General features: G+C 32.9%; 1 protein-coding gene across 2 annotated transcripts in view; it reads left to right on the forward strand.

Moving 5' to 3' along the window:
• The first annotated feature begins 10,235 nt into the window (after window positions 1-10,235).
• LOC106465730 (glucocorticoid-induced transcript 1 protein-like) overlaps window positions 10,236-13,254 on the forward strand; it is a 153,418-nt gene continuing 150,399 nt past the window's right edge. Inside the window, exon 1 of one of the 2 annotated variants that reach the window (XM_013925971.2) lies at window positions 10,236-10,707. In XM_013925971.2, the coding sequence (XP_013781425.1) occupies window positions 10,428-10,707 (280 nt within the window). In that variant the 5' untranslated portion in view covers window positions 10,236-10,427. The remainder of the gene's footprint in view (window positions 10,708-13,254) is intronic. The other variant, XM_022394086.1, reaches the window with a different exon arrangement.

Consider the following 13,254-nt stretch of genomic DNA (forward strand, 5'->3'; position numbering starts at 1 on the left):
AACGCAGATAGCCCTCGTGTAGCTTTGCGCGAAATTCAAAACAAACCAAACCTTGAAAGCTTCAGTTTGTTTTTGTGTCCCTCTCCTTTGTCTACGTTTGTAGAGATATTGTTCCTACGAAGAGCTTAGTTGGATATAATATTTATTTGAGGGTTGACGTGTAGGTGTCTCCCGATCAAGTTTACGAACTTACAACTCTAGAAACCCGATTTTTAGCGTTGAAAGTCCCCAGACTTGGCACTAAGCTACTGAGGGGGTGAACATGTTGATTTTAATGTCAGTTACTTGAAATAGTTTTTGTACCTTGAGTTAATTCTAAAAGTTTTTTCATTTGTTAGTAATTGTTAAGTAAGCTATGTGTTTTTAATTTGTTTATATATAAACTAGTGTCATTATGTTAACTGTAATAATCAATGGCATAGTTTTGTCTGTTATGAGTGTCAAGTTTAACTTTGCAATTTAAGTTAAATTGTTTGCAATATAAGCTACATTATGGGTAATTTTTATATATTGCACTCCTAATTTAGAAACACCTGCACTTCTATTATTTGTAAATTAATAAGAAACATACTTGTTAATTAATTAAATATAAATGAAGATTTACATGCTCCTCTTCTTTTTATTAAAACCTCTCATGGATTTACAAATCGACGTGTAGAAAATAAACACGTAGTTCAACAAAACGAAGTGTATATTTATGAATTGTCCTGCACGTTCTATAAATCCGCATGCCCCTCAGTGACTCAGCGATAAGCCTGCATGCTTACGACGCTAAAAATCCAGCTTCGATACCCGTGGTGGGCAAAGCACAGATAGTCGAGTCATTGTGTAGCTTTGTGCTTAACACGTATATTTAACAAACGACATGCGATTTAATGAAACTACTGTTACAACTATTTTATGTGAGAAGCGGCCTTTCAAAACCGTTTAAGATTATGTGGTATCTTCTGATGCACCGAATCATATTATATTTCTTAATTCTTTCTTATGTTTTATTAAAAACTACTAGGGAAAAACTCGTGCTTCGCGTAAGAAACTTGTTTTAGTTGTGGTTATTTGTATCTTAATGCACAAAGTTTACAAAATGTTAATGCAATGTTGTGTGCGCAAAGTAATTGAAACAGTTACAGTTAAGTTACAACCCAAAATACGCAAAAATACCTGATGGCCGTGTGGGACGTCTCAATGACTGCGAGGTTAAACCTATTTCACAGCACATGAAACGCACTCAAACACCTTTAATATATATATAAGACACTTTGAGCTGAACGATCTGATCTACTTATCCAGTAAGAGATACGAGATCTAGCGACACTTTCAGAACCTGAGGCAAGTATTAAAACTCAACATGATGACGATACCTGTACTCTAAGTGTCTATAAAGAAATAAAGAAATTCACACATAAAAGCTCAACATTGCTATCTGAGATGGGACTGTGAGGGATGACAGATCCATTCCACAAATACATTTCCCTTTGCAATGTATATTACTATTTATACCCACCCTTCCCTTACGCATATAATGACACCGTCCTAATTTAATTTTTGCATAGTTTAATGATATTCAAAAAAAGCTTCACACGCACGGATGCGAACATTTACTGTTTTAGTTCTATAAGTACCCAAATTTTACTCATGCAGTTTCAACAGATCTCTGGTTGTAAGATTTTCAACCAGTGTTACCTCTAGTGGTCAACATTTGATTTGCTGAGCTTAGTCTGGTGTATATTAACGTACAGTTTTTTATGTGTCAGTCGAAAGTAATATTTAATTATGAGCGCTTCGGTGAATTTAGGATATTTCAGCTTTTTATAATTTGGGGCACTAACATGAGGCTTATAAATTCTTTTTTTCGAAACAACTTTTATTTTTTCCTTTATAATTTTACGCATGTTTCAATTCGATGTTTAAGAAGTTTGACCTGTCAAGATAGTTTGTTATGTGGCGCTCTCTGGTGGTAAATAAGAAGACCATAAGAAATTTTGTACAATAATCATAATCTAACTTATAATCGAAACTACTATTTAGGTATGTTATTTGTTTAGATTCCCGAAGTAAACGTTTTGAACCTGACGTTATTTAATTCAGCATTTTGCAGTAACGTTTGTAAAGATTAACAATGCGTTTTTTTTTGTTTTTTTCCGTAATGCTGATCTTGGCAAATATAATATTTGTTTACAGTCGATTCATGTTAGCCTATCCCCAAAGTTAATAAAAGCATTAGATAATCGGGAATATTTCTGAGATATTATTAACTATAGCAGTTTTAACGATGGACGATTATTTAATAAATAACGAAAACGTTTTTCTTTAACAGTGAAAGTGAAGATAAAATCTCTATTGTTAAAGACCCATGCCAAACTGAGAGTACCTCTATGGGGATCTATCCCCCATCTACCAATACAAACACACAATTATTGTTTAAAATTAGAAATAGGAAAATACTTAGAGCTTTATCTATTTAATACACAGAACTCTTAGAGATTCGTATACAATTATAAGGAAGTTGTTTATACTCTTAGGCTTCTGGGTTTTTTTACCTGTTACCCGTCGGAAACAATCTCCCATTAAAAGTTGCTGGGAGTTGGTATGTTACTATATTCTGTGGTTAAAATCTGCAGGGGCAAGATAATTTTAGTTTGGGAGTATTTTCTGTTAATAAATTAAGCTTGGATTCAGATAACTAGCCCCTGTATAATACATTTTTCTGCAATGTTTTACTGCACGTGGGAAAAAATTGTACACACAAATTGGTGGTAGGAAATGGAAAATATGGCACTAGAATAGTGGTATTTTTTTCCTTTAGGTTTCCTTCACTAAAGTTGCGTTTGCTTTTGTCCTAATAATGGGAAAACAATTTTAAAATGACCTAGTATATGAGCGGTGCAAAATGGGCATGAAAATAATGAGATCTCTTGCGAACTTTTTTGAATGAAGTTTTTAGCAATGAAGGAGGAAGTTTAGGCCAACATCGTTTCAAATGATTAGAATTAAATTAGGTACAGGAATCATTCAAAATGGAATTTATGACTGAGTTTCGCTTTAACTCGTATATCTTTTTTTTCCTTAGATTTTGCACTTTATATTTCGTTTCGTTAAACTGTATTTAGTATCTAAACCATTATTTTACAAACTCTGTGAGTGTTTGTATCAACTCATAACTGGAGAATTGCTCGAGATTGATTGTCACCAAACCTTCCACGCCCCCCCCCCCCTAGCTCCGGAATCAACGTTCAGATCTGACATCCCTTCTTTGTTACCACCAGGGGTAATATGTCTAGCTAACAGTACTGAAAAAAATCAGAAATACACAAGATAAATTTATTTCAACCATTGTTATACACTTTTTTGAGAACTATCATTTAAATAGTTTGTTTTATCTACCGAATAACTTATTTGTATGTATTAATTGCTCAGCCAGTAAACTCTTATTTCCCGAACATTATGTTAATTGTTATTTTTGTATCGTAAGATGCTGCAATAAAGTCCGGTGAATAAACGCAACTAGTCTGTGAACATCATTAAAAATGTGTAAATTACTGTGATTAATAAACTTCTGAAGATCAAGGAATCGATTCGTATTTAATAACTGTGAAATAAATAACGAAAAAAATACGTAATGTAGGCTTAGTGGTTAACATTTGACTCACGTCTCTTTAATCATATTTCCCTATTCGTTGGTTATAGAAAATATTAAATTTGTTTCAAAATATATGACTTATATACAAATTGAAAACTAGTCTAATGTTTCCCTTTCAGGCCTCAAAAATTCATCAGTCAAAAATATTATAATGAAAAGACTGAGTTGATAAAACAGGACCTAGACAATCATATACATTTCCATGTTGGACAGATTGTTTGGTTTGGTTGTTTGTTTTATACCAAAGCCATATTTGGGCTATCTGCTTTGTTCACAGCGGGGAATTGAACACCGGATTTTAGCATTGTAAGTTCGTAAAATTATCGCTGTCCCTCCGGAGGACTATTGGACAGGTTAATAGCTCAAAGTTTTCCCACAAACTTATAGCCGGTAACCATAAACAAAACACACTTGCTTGAAAATATTTTATAATTACTTTTTTATATCAAACTAAAATTATACTTTAGTTAAGCATGAGGATTCACTCACCACAAAATACTAGGGCTTTACATCAATACAATTTATATTCGTATTGCTATGATAAAAGTGAGTTTTTGCCATTTTTAAAATTTTAGCTCCCATTATTTATTAACTAACAATTATATGAAACTATGCTATCTAAAATAAAACATACAAAGCCTTACATGTTCTTTTTTACACATTTTAATGTGCTTATAAATAGAGATTACCCATTTTTTCCCCTAAACGAGCACTGTTGAAATATTTGACGATCTACATTGTTACATACCTATTTCTATAAGGCAAGTTAATTACCCTTAGAACATTTTTATATGTTTGGAGTTACTACTCAAAGATTGATTTATTAATAAGCCAAGTTATATTTATTTCAATAGATAAAACAAAACTCATTTTAAAATTTCAAGAAATGACGGAATATATTTGAATTGTGCTTGTTTAGGTGGTATATGTGTCTATTACAAACTGCGTTAGGCCTAATGCATGGCCTAATGGCTAGCATGTTGGACAGAGAATCCAAGTTCGAAGCTGTGGGGAACATTATAAATGTAATAGTCAATCACACTATTATGTTAAGAGTAGCTGCGTATACGGCGGGCGTTGCTGACTGGCTGCCTTTATTCTGGTCTTCATAAGCAGTTCTGAATTAAGGGTGACTACAGAGGTTAGGTTAGGTACGTAATACTGAAGTGTTTTTTTTAGTATAACCACTTTGTTACAGTCCTTGTCACCACGTCCGGTCACGCTCTATCTGACGAATGTATATCTTGACAATAGCCCTATGGTACAATTTCCATTGTAAAAGGTTTCATCGTGTTCAAAGCACGTAGATCTTTCCTCTTTCTTTCCACAATCCACCTAGTGTACGAGAACCACTGTCTATTTTAACAGTCCGATTGCACAGAAATTCGTACGCGCTGCGTCCGTCGTCTTGCAATGTATTTCTTCATATAAAATAACAGCTTTTGAGTTATGCGATGATTGGATGAATATATCACCTTAATCCATTCAGTGTATGAAAACGACGATTTTCTAGCGCCCTTTTCAATAGTCCAGTGGCACAGAAATCCATAAGCGTTGCACCCGGCGACTGAAATCCAACGTATTTGTATGGAGTAGCGTGAATACGTACTTCGAGAGTTGAATAGATATGGTAGAGGCAACTCGTGTACACGTGTCTTTTGTTGCTTTTCCAGATGGAGATCCTTCTTGATTATGTTGCGTACTATTTTCCGAGATATTTTCAGATGGGCTGTGACTGTCAGGTGACTTGCTAATTTCCATATTCATTTGCTAATTGTTTTAGTATAACATACTTAACCATCTGTATACTTGAGTCTTTGGGCATCTGACGTGGCTCTTTAGAGTAGTTGCCGAGTAAGGTACTGTTCAGGTCGAAAATATCAAATACAAACTACTTCGTGATCAAAATTTTTCAATATTATTCTACAGATATCATATACGTTTCAGTAAAATATAGTTTTTAAGTGTACTACTTCACTTGCTGGATGAGGGCATTGCTCCAAATTTCTCATGGGCTTGATTCTGAAGCCCACTTCTGTCGTAGGCGTCCTGCTATACGAGTTATTATTATTATTATTATGGAGGCCGTTGAAGTTTCCTTCCTTCGAAATATTTTTTCTCTTTGACTCAGCATCGTTTAACAATCTTGCTACTCGGATATTCTTCGTGCGAAAATGATGTGACATAAATCCCCAGCCATAAGTCTACTCTAATGGCATTGCATATCGAGTAGTCGGAATTTTGCCTTGAATCAAACATATAGTTGCTAAACATGTCGCACGTGGCGCCAGGATCGCTTCTGCGGAGACACACAATTGTATGAGTATGTTGAAATAGTTTGTATAAAATACTATTAACCCTCAGTATACCATAGAAATAATTTATCCCCCCCCAAAAAAATAAAAAGAATATTTGAGTTAATAATACTTAATGTCATTTTCGATGTTCGCGCGTCGTGCTTTCATCTTCCTAGATAGGGTTAGCTGGCAATACAAAAAATCAGCTAAAGAGATCCACGTGACAGGAATGAGGCAGGGAAACACTGAGCTCTAGTGGTCGCTCGATTATCTGTACGTCATCAGCACAAGCTAGTGTCAGACCTCTATAGGAGAAAATAGTGCCGTACGGTGACAAATGCCGGCAAAGAGTGCAGGTGAGTGGATATACTGTAATTCAGAATTTCTTCATGTATTACAACCATTAAAACTAAAACAGATAAAATAACTTTAGCCTACGATAAGATTTAAAGTTTAAGCTGTAAAGACAGTTGTCTTTTTCTGAATGTATATTGAATATTGCCATTAAAGAGATTTTGCTCTACCTGGAAAAACTGTAACGATGGAATTTTTAGACAGGAAATACGAATTTCACTGGCAGAGCAGTACTTCAGGATATGATTTGTGTACTGATTAAAAACGTATGGCTAGAAACGTGAATGCTTTTTTTAAACATTAACCAATAAGTGGTTTTATTTTCTATGTGTATAATCTTATTAAAACGATTGAAGGCAAAAAAAAAAAAAAGAAGAAGAAAAACTGAAAAATCTTGTTTGCAATGCAAAGAGAAGCGAGTTGTGTTTTTGGTTAATTTGCAACCATCGTAACAATGATGAATTGTTGTTATTCTCAGCATTTTTAAAGATTCACGTAAAGAAAGTAAGATATTTATTAAGATTAATTAAATATATAATAGATAATACTGAATCAAATAAAACTGGAATTGTATTTGCTAAAACTATTTTGTTTAATACACACACACACACATATATATATATTAAGAAGAAATTCAAATACTTTATTTGCCTCTTGCTTAGCGAAAAATTGAGGGGGCGTTCTCTCGTGTCATGTTATCACGAGGAGTAGTACATGTGTATGGACCACACAGAGAGCTCGTACACACATATTAAGATTTGCTTGATGCTGTTGGAGTTTCTTATGAACCGCTTCTGCCTTGATTATTGAGGCAGACGACGTTCAGACTTTTGTAATTGTCCTCAAAGTCGCCCACCTGAAGAAGCATGGCAAGATCAGTGAATGAAAAGTTCGAGCCTTATAACAAGATATTTTCAATGTTTAGAATTCCATTTAAATATAAGTTTTTTTTTTTCTGGATTTGTGTTAATCTCGTTCAACTTGACTCAAACATTAGTTAAAAAAAATATCTGTACACTGTTCGGGAGAGATTAAAATAATAAAAAAACTTCAATACTGGATTACTGTAATAATTATATTAACAGCTTAATATAGTTATACATTATATAGTTGCATCATTTTCTGTATTGTGATTAAAGCTTCCCCCAGCGCCTGAAAATTGTACTGCAGCTAACAGAGATGAGTATTTCTCAATGCTCTATCACACTCTGCAGAACGAACGACGCCTAGAATAATAGTTTCGCGAGGTGAATGACGTCATGCGAAAGATTATCGGTTGGCTTCTCTCGCTACATAAGCAGTTTGTTATATCTCGTACTATTTGCTAAAGTATTTATAGGACCTAATACTTTTACTACCATTTTTTTATTGTTTCACGGTTTTTTTTTTAAAAAAACACGTATTTGGAAGGCTTATAATTATTTTACTCGCTTCGTTGTACAGATAATTTATACCGTTACTCATGGCTCACCTAGTGTAACTTCAAATCCTCGATAACAAACTTCGGTGATTTAGAGATATGATATTAGTAATAAATAATTATTGATCGTCTTAACAGTTAGGAAGGATTACGAACGTCATACCTTATATTGGGAGAGGACAAGATAATTTTTACTGTTCTTATATCTTTCAATCTACATAACTCCTGTATGATCTATTTTCTATACACGTATAGTTGAATATCACTAACTACTCAAAATACGAAAGTTGGTCCAAGCGACTTTATGAATTATAGGGCTTGATCGTAACATATGCATTACATGCATATATATACATACGAACTATAACTGTGTTCTTATCTGTGTTTACGGGAATAGCATAGTCAAGGCCGAAAACAGCGTTAATGGCAAGGGTATCAAACTGATGAAACGATACATTTTATTTAATCTTTATAAGTAGAAACGCCAGAAAAGTACATTTTCTTCAGTGTACTGATTACCAGTTTGATTTTTTTTATTTCCCTCTGAGTACATGATTTGCTCTGATCGGAAGTTAATATTAATAGAAAAGTATGTAAGTTAACTTTCATATAATGAAGAAGTTGTAACAATGATGTTTCCAAACCTTACAAAGGATATAGTAAAATATCATAAAAGAACCAACAGAAAAGCATAATATAAATATAATACATGCATGCAAAGTTTATCTTGCTAGTTACTCGCATGTCCTCGCAATTCCAATCGTATGAAATAAATGGATTTATAACACTAAAATCCAGGGTTCAATTCAACGCGGTGGACACAACTAATAGCCCAAACTTTTCTTTAATAGCGAAGCCTGTGGTTGTTCTTATTTTCCAAACAAGTACATTCCCTAAATCAAGAATTTACGTGTGCTTTCGTAAAAGGAGGGAAAGATAATTTAATGGATATCATTTTTATGTTTTTCTTTTTAAAAATTTAGTATGAAATTGTTAAGGTGATAACGAAATACATAACATAAAAACTTTAATAACTGAATTATTATACGAAAGGAATATTCAGAGACTACTATTTCTTTGTTTTCTTTTTTGTCTTTGTTGACGCACACAGGTCGTAATAAATTCTTGATAGTGTGTATTTATAAGCAATTTGAAGTTTTTTTTGTACATTTGGGAGGAATCAATATAAGTTAGGCTTACTTTATAAATTTTTGTTGACAAGATCAGTTTTCACTCGGGGACCAAAGAACGAATATTATAGATGAAAAAAATAAAATCAAACATATTAAATATGATATCCATAATCCACCAACATTATATGAAAGCTACACTTGCGTTTTATTCGACCTTCAAGTTTAGATTAAAATATTTGAATTAATAAATATTTCTCGTGTTCCTTAATTGTTGTCCACACATTTTGCTTCTGTGTTGAAATAAACTCGTCAGAGTTGGCACAATTTTCTCGTAGCAGTACCTTTCATATCAGAGACAAACGGTAAGGTTTACAGACAGCAACAGGTTTGAAAAACTTTTTGGTACTCATCTATAAAAAAAATTGCTGCCTTCTTAGTGCAAAGTTATACAATGGGCAATCTGTATTTTATCTACAGCGGGGAATCAAATCCCGGATTTTTGCATTGTAAGTTCGTAAACTTATCTGTGACCTACCGGCAGACTTCAGAAAGAGAGAGAGAGAGAGGAAAGAAACAGATATAAAACTTTATGAACATGAAATTCATATAGCAGATTGGTTACATTCATTTAATTGCTCACTCTGGAGGAACTTCTGGCTTCTTATGCAGGATTATGGGCTTTTGATCATAAATCTATTTAGCACATGTTGCCTTTATCATAATGCTTTGTTGCAAGTAATGCGTTAACTTTTGATATATGTTTGCTTTTAATAATTAATAGCCTCCTAAGGGAATGGTTATTTGGATAAGATGTTTCACGAAACTTTAATATTATTATAACAACACTTTAGGGTTTAGAATCCTATTCTTTAAGCTGCAAAATTTTAATTATTTTCATGCAGATTAAGTATGTTTGTTATTCTTATTCTTTAAGTAAAAGTTCTTAACTTTTGAGGGTTATTTTTCACTAGAGGGTATTTAATGTTTACTACAACAGATATACCTTTAGGACATTCATTACATCTAGCGATTACATCAATGATGTTCTTCCCCTGGTGAGAAAAGTGGAAACGCCAAGGTCGTCTGAGCATTGTTTGTATTGTAGTGCGTTCATTGATAAATGAAGTTCACTGTACCAAATATGTACAATAAATTAAAGGATAAGAATAGACCTTCTGTTGATTAATGCAAAAAAAAGGATAATTGACCTTAAAAAAAATTCCATATTTTTTCATTAAGCTTTCAGAATAATGTGAAAATAGCCTAATTTCTGCAGCACAAATTGTCAATGCATAAGGGTCGACATCCAATAGGCGCTGTCACTGTAGCCACGTGATCAGTAGTGCGCCGCATTCACTTGCATGTAACTAACGCTAGTTTGTAAATTGACAGTACGGGAACTGGGATAGGGCGAGGAGAGTAGTGTGGTGATATTTAAAGAACTGTTTGGAAGTGATAACACTACCAATTCTTATCCCGCTTATATGTGCCTACTTAACACAGTTTAATATCATATTTGAAACTTAGTTATAAGTATACATTTCTAAGTATATTAATATAATTTATATTGCTTGTATTTTACCATGTCGAACCAAACACCACAGAGAGTTCGTAGGACTGGTTCTCCTAGCTCAACAAAGCAGGGCCCCTTAAAAGCAACTGTACCTGTATCATTAATGAAACAGACTACTAACGTTAGCCCAACAAGATCGTTAAATAAAAAAACTAGCCCCTCACATTCTCCGACTTCTAGTAAAACCAGTGACGGAATAAAGCTTAAGGCAAGACAGTCACCTGATATTATTAGGATAGGTGTAGGCCTATCGGTCGATCGGCGCAGCCCAGGATCACCAGGTTACCAAGGTAGGCCTAGGCTAAGTTTCAATTTTAATAAAACAAAAGTAGTTCAGTTTAGTGAACTGATAAATCTTACCTAATCTTCTTTATGTTTACGTTCTTCTGTGTTTATAGATGCAGGAACAATAAACTTGGAAGAGAGCTATCCCCAATACTTGTAATTTTGTATTAACATATTCATATATTAATAAGTAATAACAAACATCACATCCAGTGATTGTCACTTGAGGCTTTGCATGATCACCAGTATTACTATTAATATATATATTTTTATGAACACTGGTATTCATGTTGTTGAAATAAAACAATGAGTTTTTGTGAAAATAATAAATAAGTATAGCCCTATAAATATAATCAGCATATATAATATTACAACTTGCAGTTTTGTTTGATGAATGCTGTCATATAGTGTAGATGTTTTTGAAATGATCTGTAAGTTGTATGCAAGCTTAGTTTACGAAGTTCCCAAATAACTAGTGAAGCACCAATGATTATATAATTGTGAAAATTAATCATAGTAAGCCAGGTTTTTATGAAGTTATGAGGGTGTTTAAAAAAAAAAAGTGAGAGCCAAAATAGATGGGAAGTGTGCTTATCTGCTATATTTTGTTTGACTTTAAATAATATATTTTATGATGAAAAGTTATATGGGCCATAACAAAACTATAGTCTAACTTAAAGGTTTAATAAAGTAAGAAACACTGTTTTACCTTTTCCAACATTTAGCTGCTTATTAATATTGACACTAAATTCAGGTTCAGCCTGGATAGCAAAATGAAGTTGAAATATGCTAAATTATTTGTGTATGATTTTTATTCACATTTTTGGTGAATGTATTGTACATGTAGGGAAAGGCAGAGTGTGATCACACTTCTTAAATTGTACCTATATATGTTTAAAAAAATTTTAAAGGTGTAAACTGCCTCAGATACCATTAAAATCTATCATTCTGAATGGAAATTACAAATATTTTCTGATTAGAGAGCATTCCCCCTCTAAATAATAATGTAGTAGTCTGGCATAATTTTAAATTTGGGCAAATAACTTTTTATTTAATTTAGATGTATGTATAGCCTGTTATAATATGTAGACCTAGTTAACTTCATAATATTTAACACAGCATAACCTATCAACAGCAAAGGACTATTTGGTCCTTCAAGTTTGTCTTGGTATATGCACCCTCAATGAGCTAATGCAACCATAATTTTGGGTTTGTTTTTTTCATATGATGATGATGTTCATCCTGTATGTTTTGTATTATTTCCAGTCTTGTTTGAAACACTGTAGATTACATTAACTGTTTTTTACTTTCACTATTTTGTTATTACATATATATTCAGCAAAAAATTTCAATGGAGTATTGCATGTATTAGAATTATTAATGATTTATTTTTTAAAATATTTTTTAGTTTGGATTAGGAAAAATAAATTTGACCAAGTCCTTGCATATTTGTGGGTTTTAACATCAAAGTGAATACTTACTAAAAGCTTAATACCTTGATATATGGCCATTTAGTCATCAGTAAGCAATATCATATTTATATGGGGCTGACCACATTCCATGTGTTATAGTGTCTATGGTCTAACAGCTTAGTTATGTAGTTAGTTCTATATGGGAAATACTTTAAGCATACAATATTCTAGAGATAATTTGTAAGTATTGCTTCTCCTGATAAAAGAAGTCTAAATTGACATAATAACAAAACATTAAAGGACAACAAGGGACCTTTTGGTTCATCCTGGCCATCCTATCCACTAAACTTAACACTACGAAAAACAACTCAAATCTTTCCTTTTTCCTTAAGTTTCCTTAAATTAACTGCATCTACAATAGGCTCTTGGTTGCCAGTAGATGGCTGAGAAAGTTGGCACAGTAAGTTTCTGTTGGCTTTACATAATTCTACTTTTCACAGAAAATATCATGTGATTGGTTCTCCTTCAAAACATTATAAACATTAAATTGCACATAAAAATCGTATGCGTGTATTTTTTTTTCTAACATATATAACTTGTACAAAATTGAAATGTACTCGTAATCAATATGATTATAAATATACCCTAAAGTTCTATTAGCTTTAATTATTACTATCAACAGAGCACTGCTTCTGTGGCTTGACTGACTTATCTGGCATTATGTCAAAATCCTTTTCTTCAATTGTATTGAGTGAATTTCCATCTAACCATTGTATGTCAAGTCATGTTTGATTTCTTGAAATAGGAGGAGTCATTAAAGCTGAAATGCATTTATCCGGATAGAATAATTCGATTACTGTCTGAACATTACTATTTCAGTGACGGGGGTGTAAGGGTGCCGTGAAACCTTATAAATGTAGTGAGTGTTGGTATAATAAATCTAAATAAAAGATGTAGTGTGGAATCACCTAGCCAAGAGCCAAATGCATAAAATTTATCATGAAAGTAAAAGTATTGATTCAATTTTATACTTAAATAGTTTCTGAATTAAGCTATTTTCTGTTATATCACCAACATTGTCTGAACATTACTATTTCAGTGACGGGGGTGTAAGGGTGCCGTGAAACCTTATAAATGTAG

The sequence above is a fragment of the Limulus polyphemus genome, unplaced genomic scaffold (genome assembly GCF_000517525.1).
Source record: "Limulus polyphemus unplaced genomic scaffold, Limulus_polyphemus-2.1.2 Scaffold70, whole genome shotgun sequence".
NCBI lineage: Eukaryota > Metazoa > Arthropoda > Merostomata > Xiphosura > Limulidae > Limulus > Limulus polyphemus.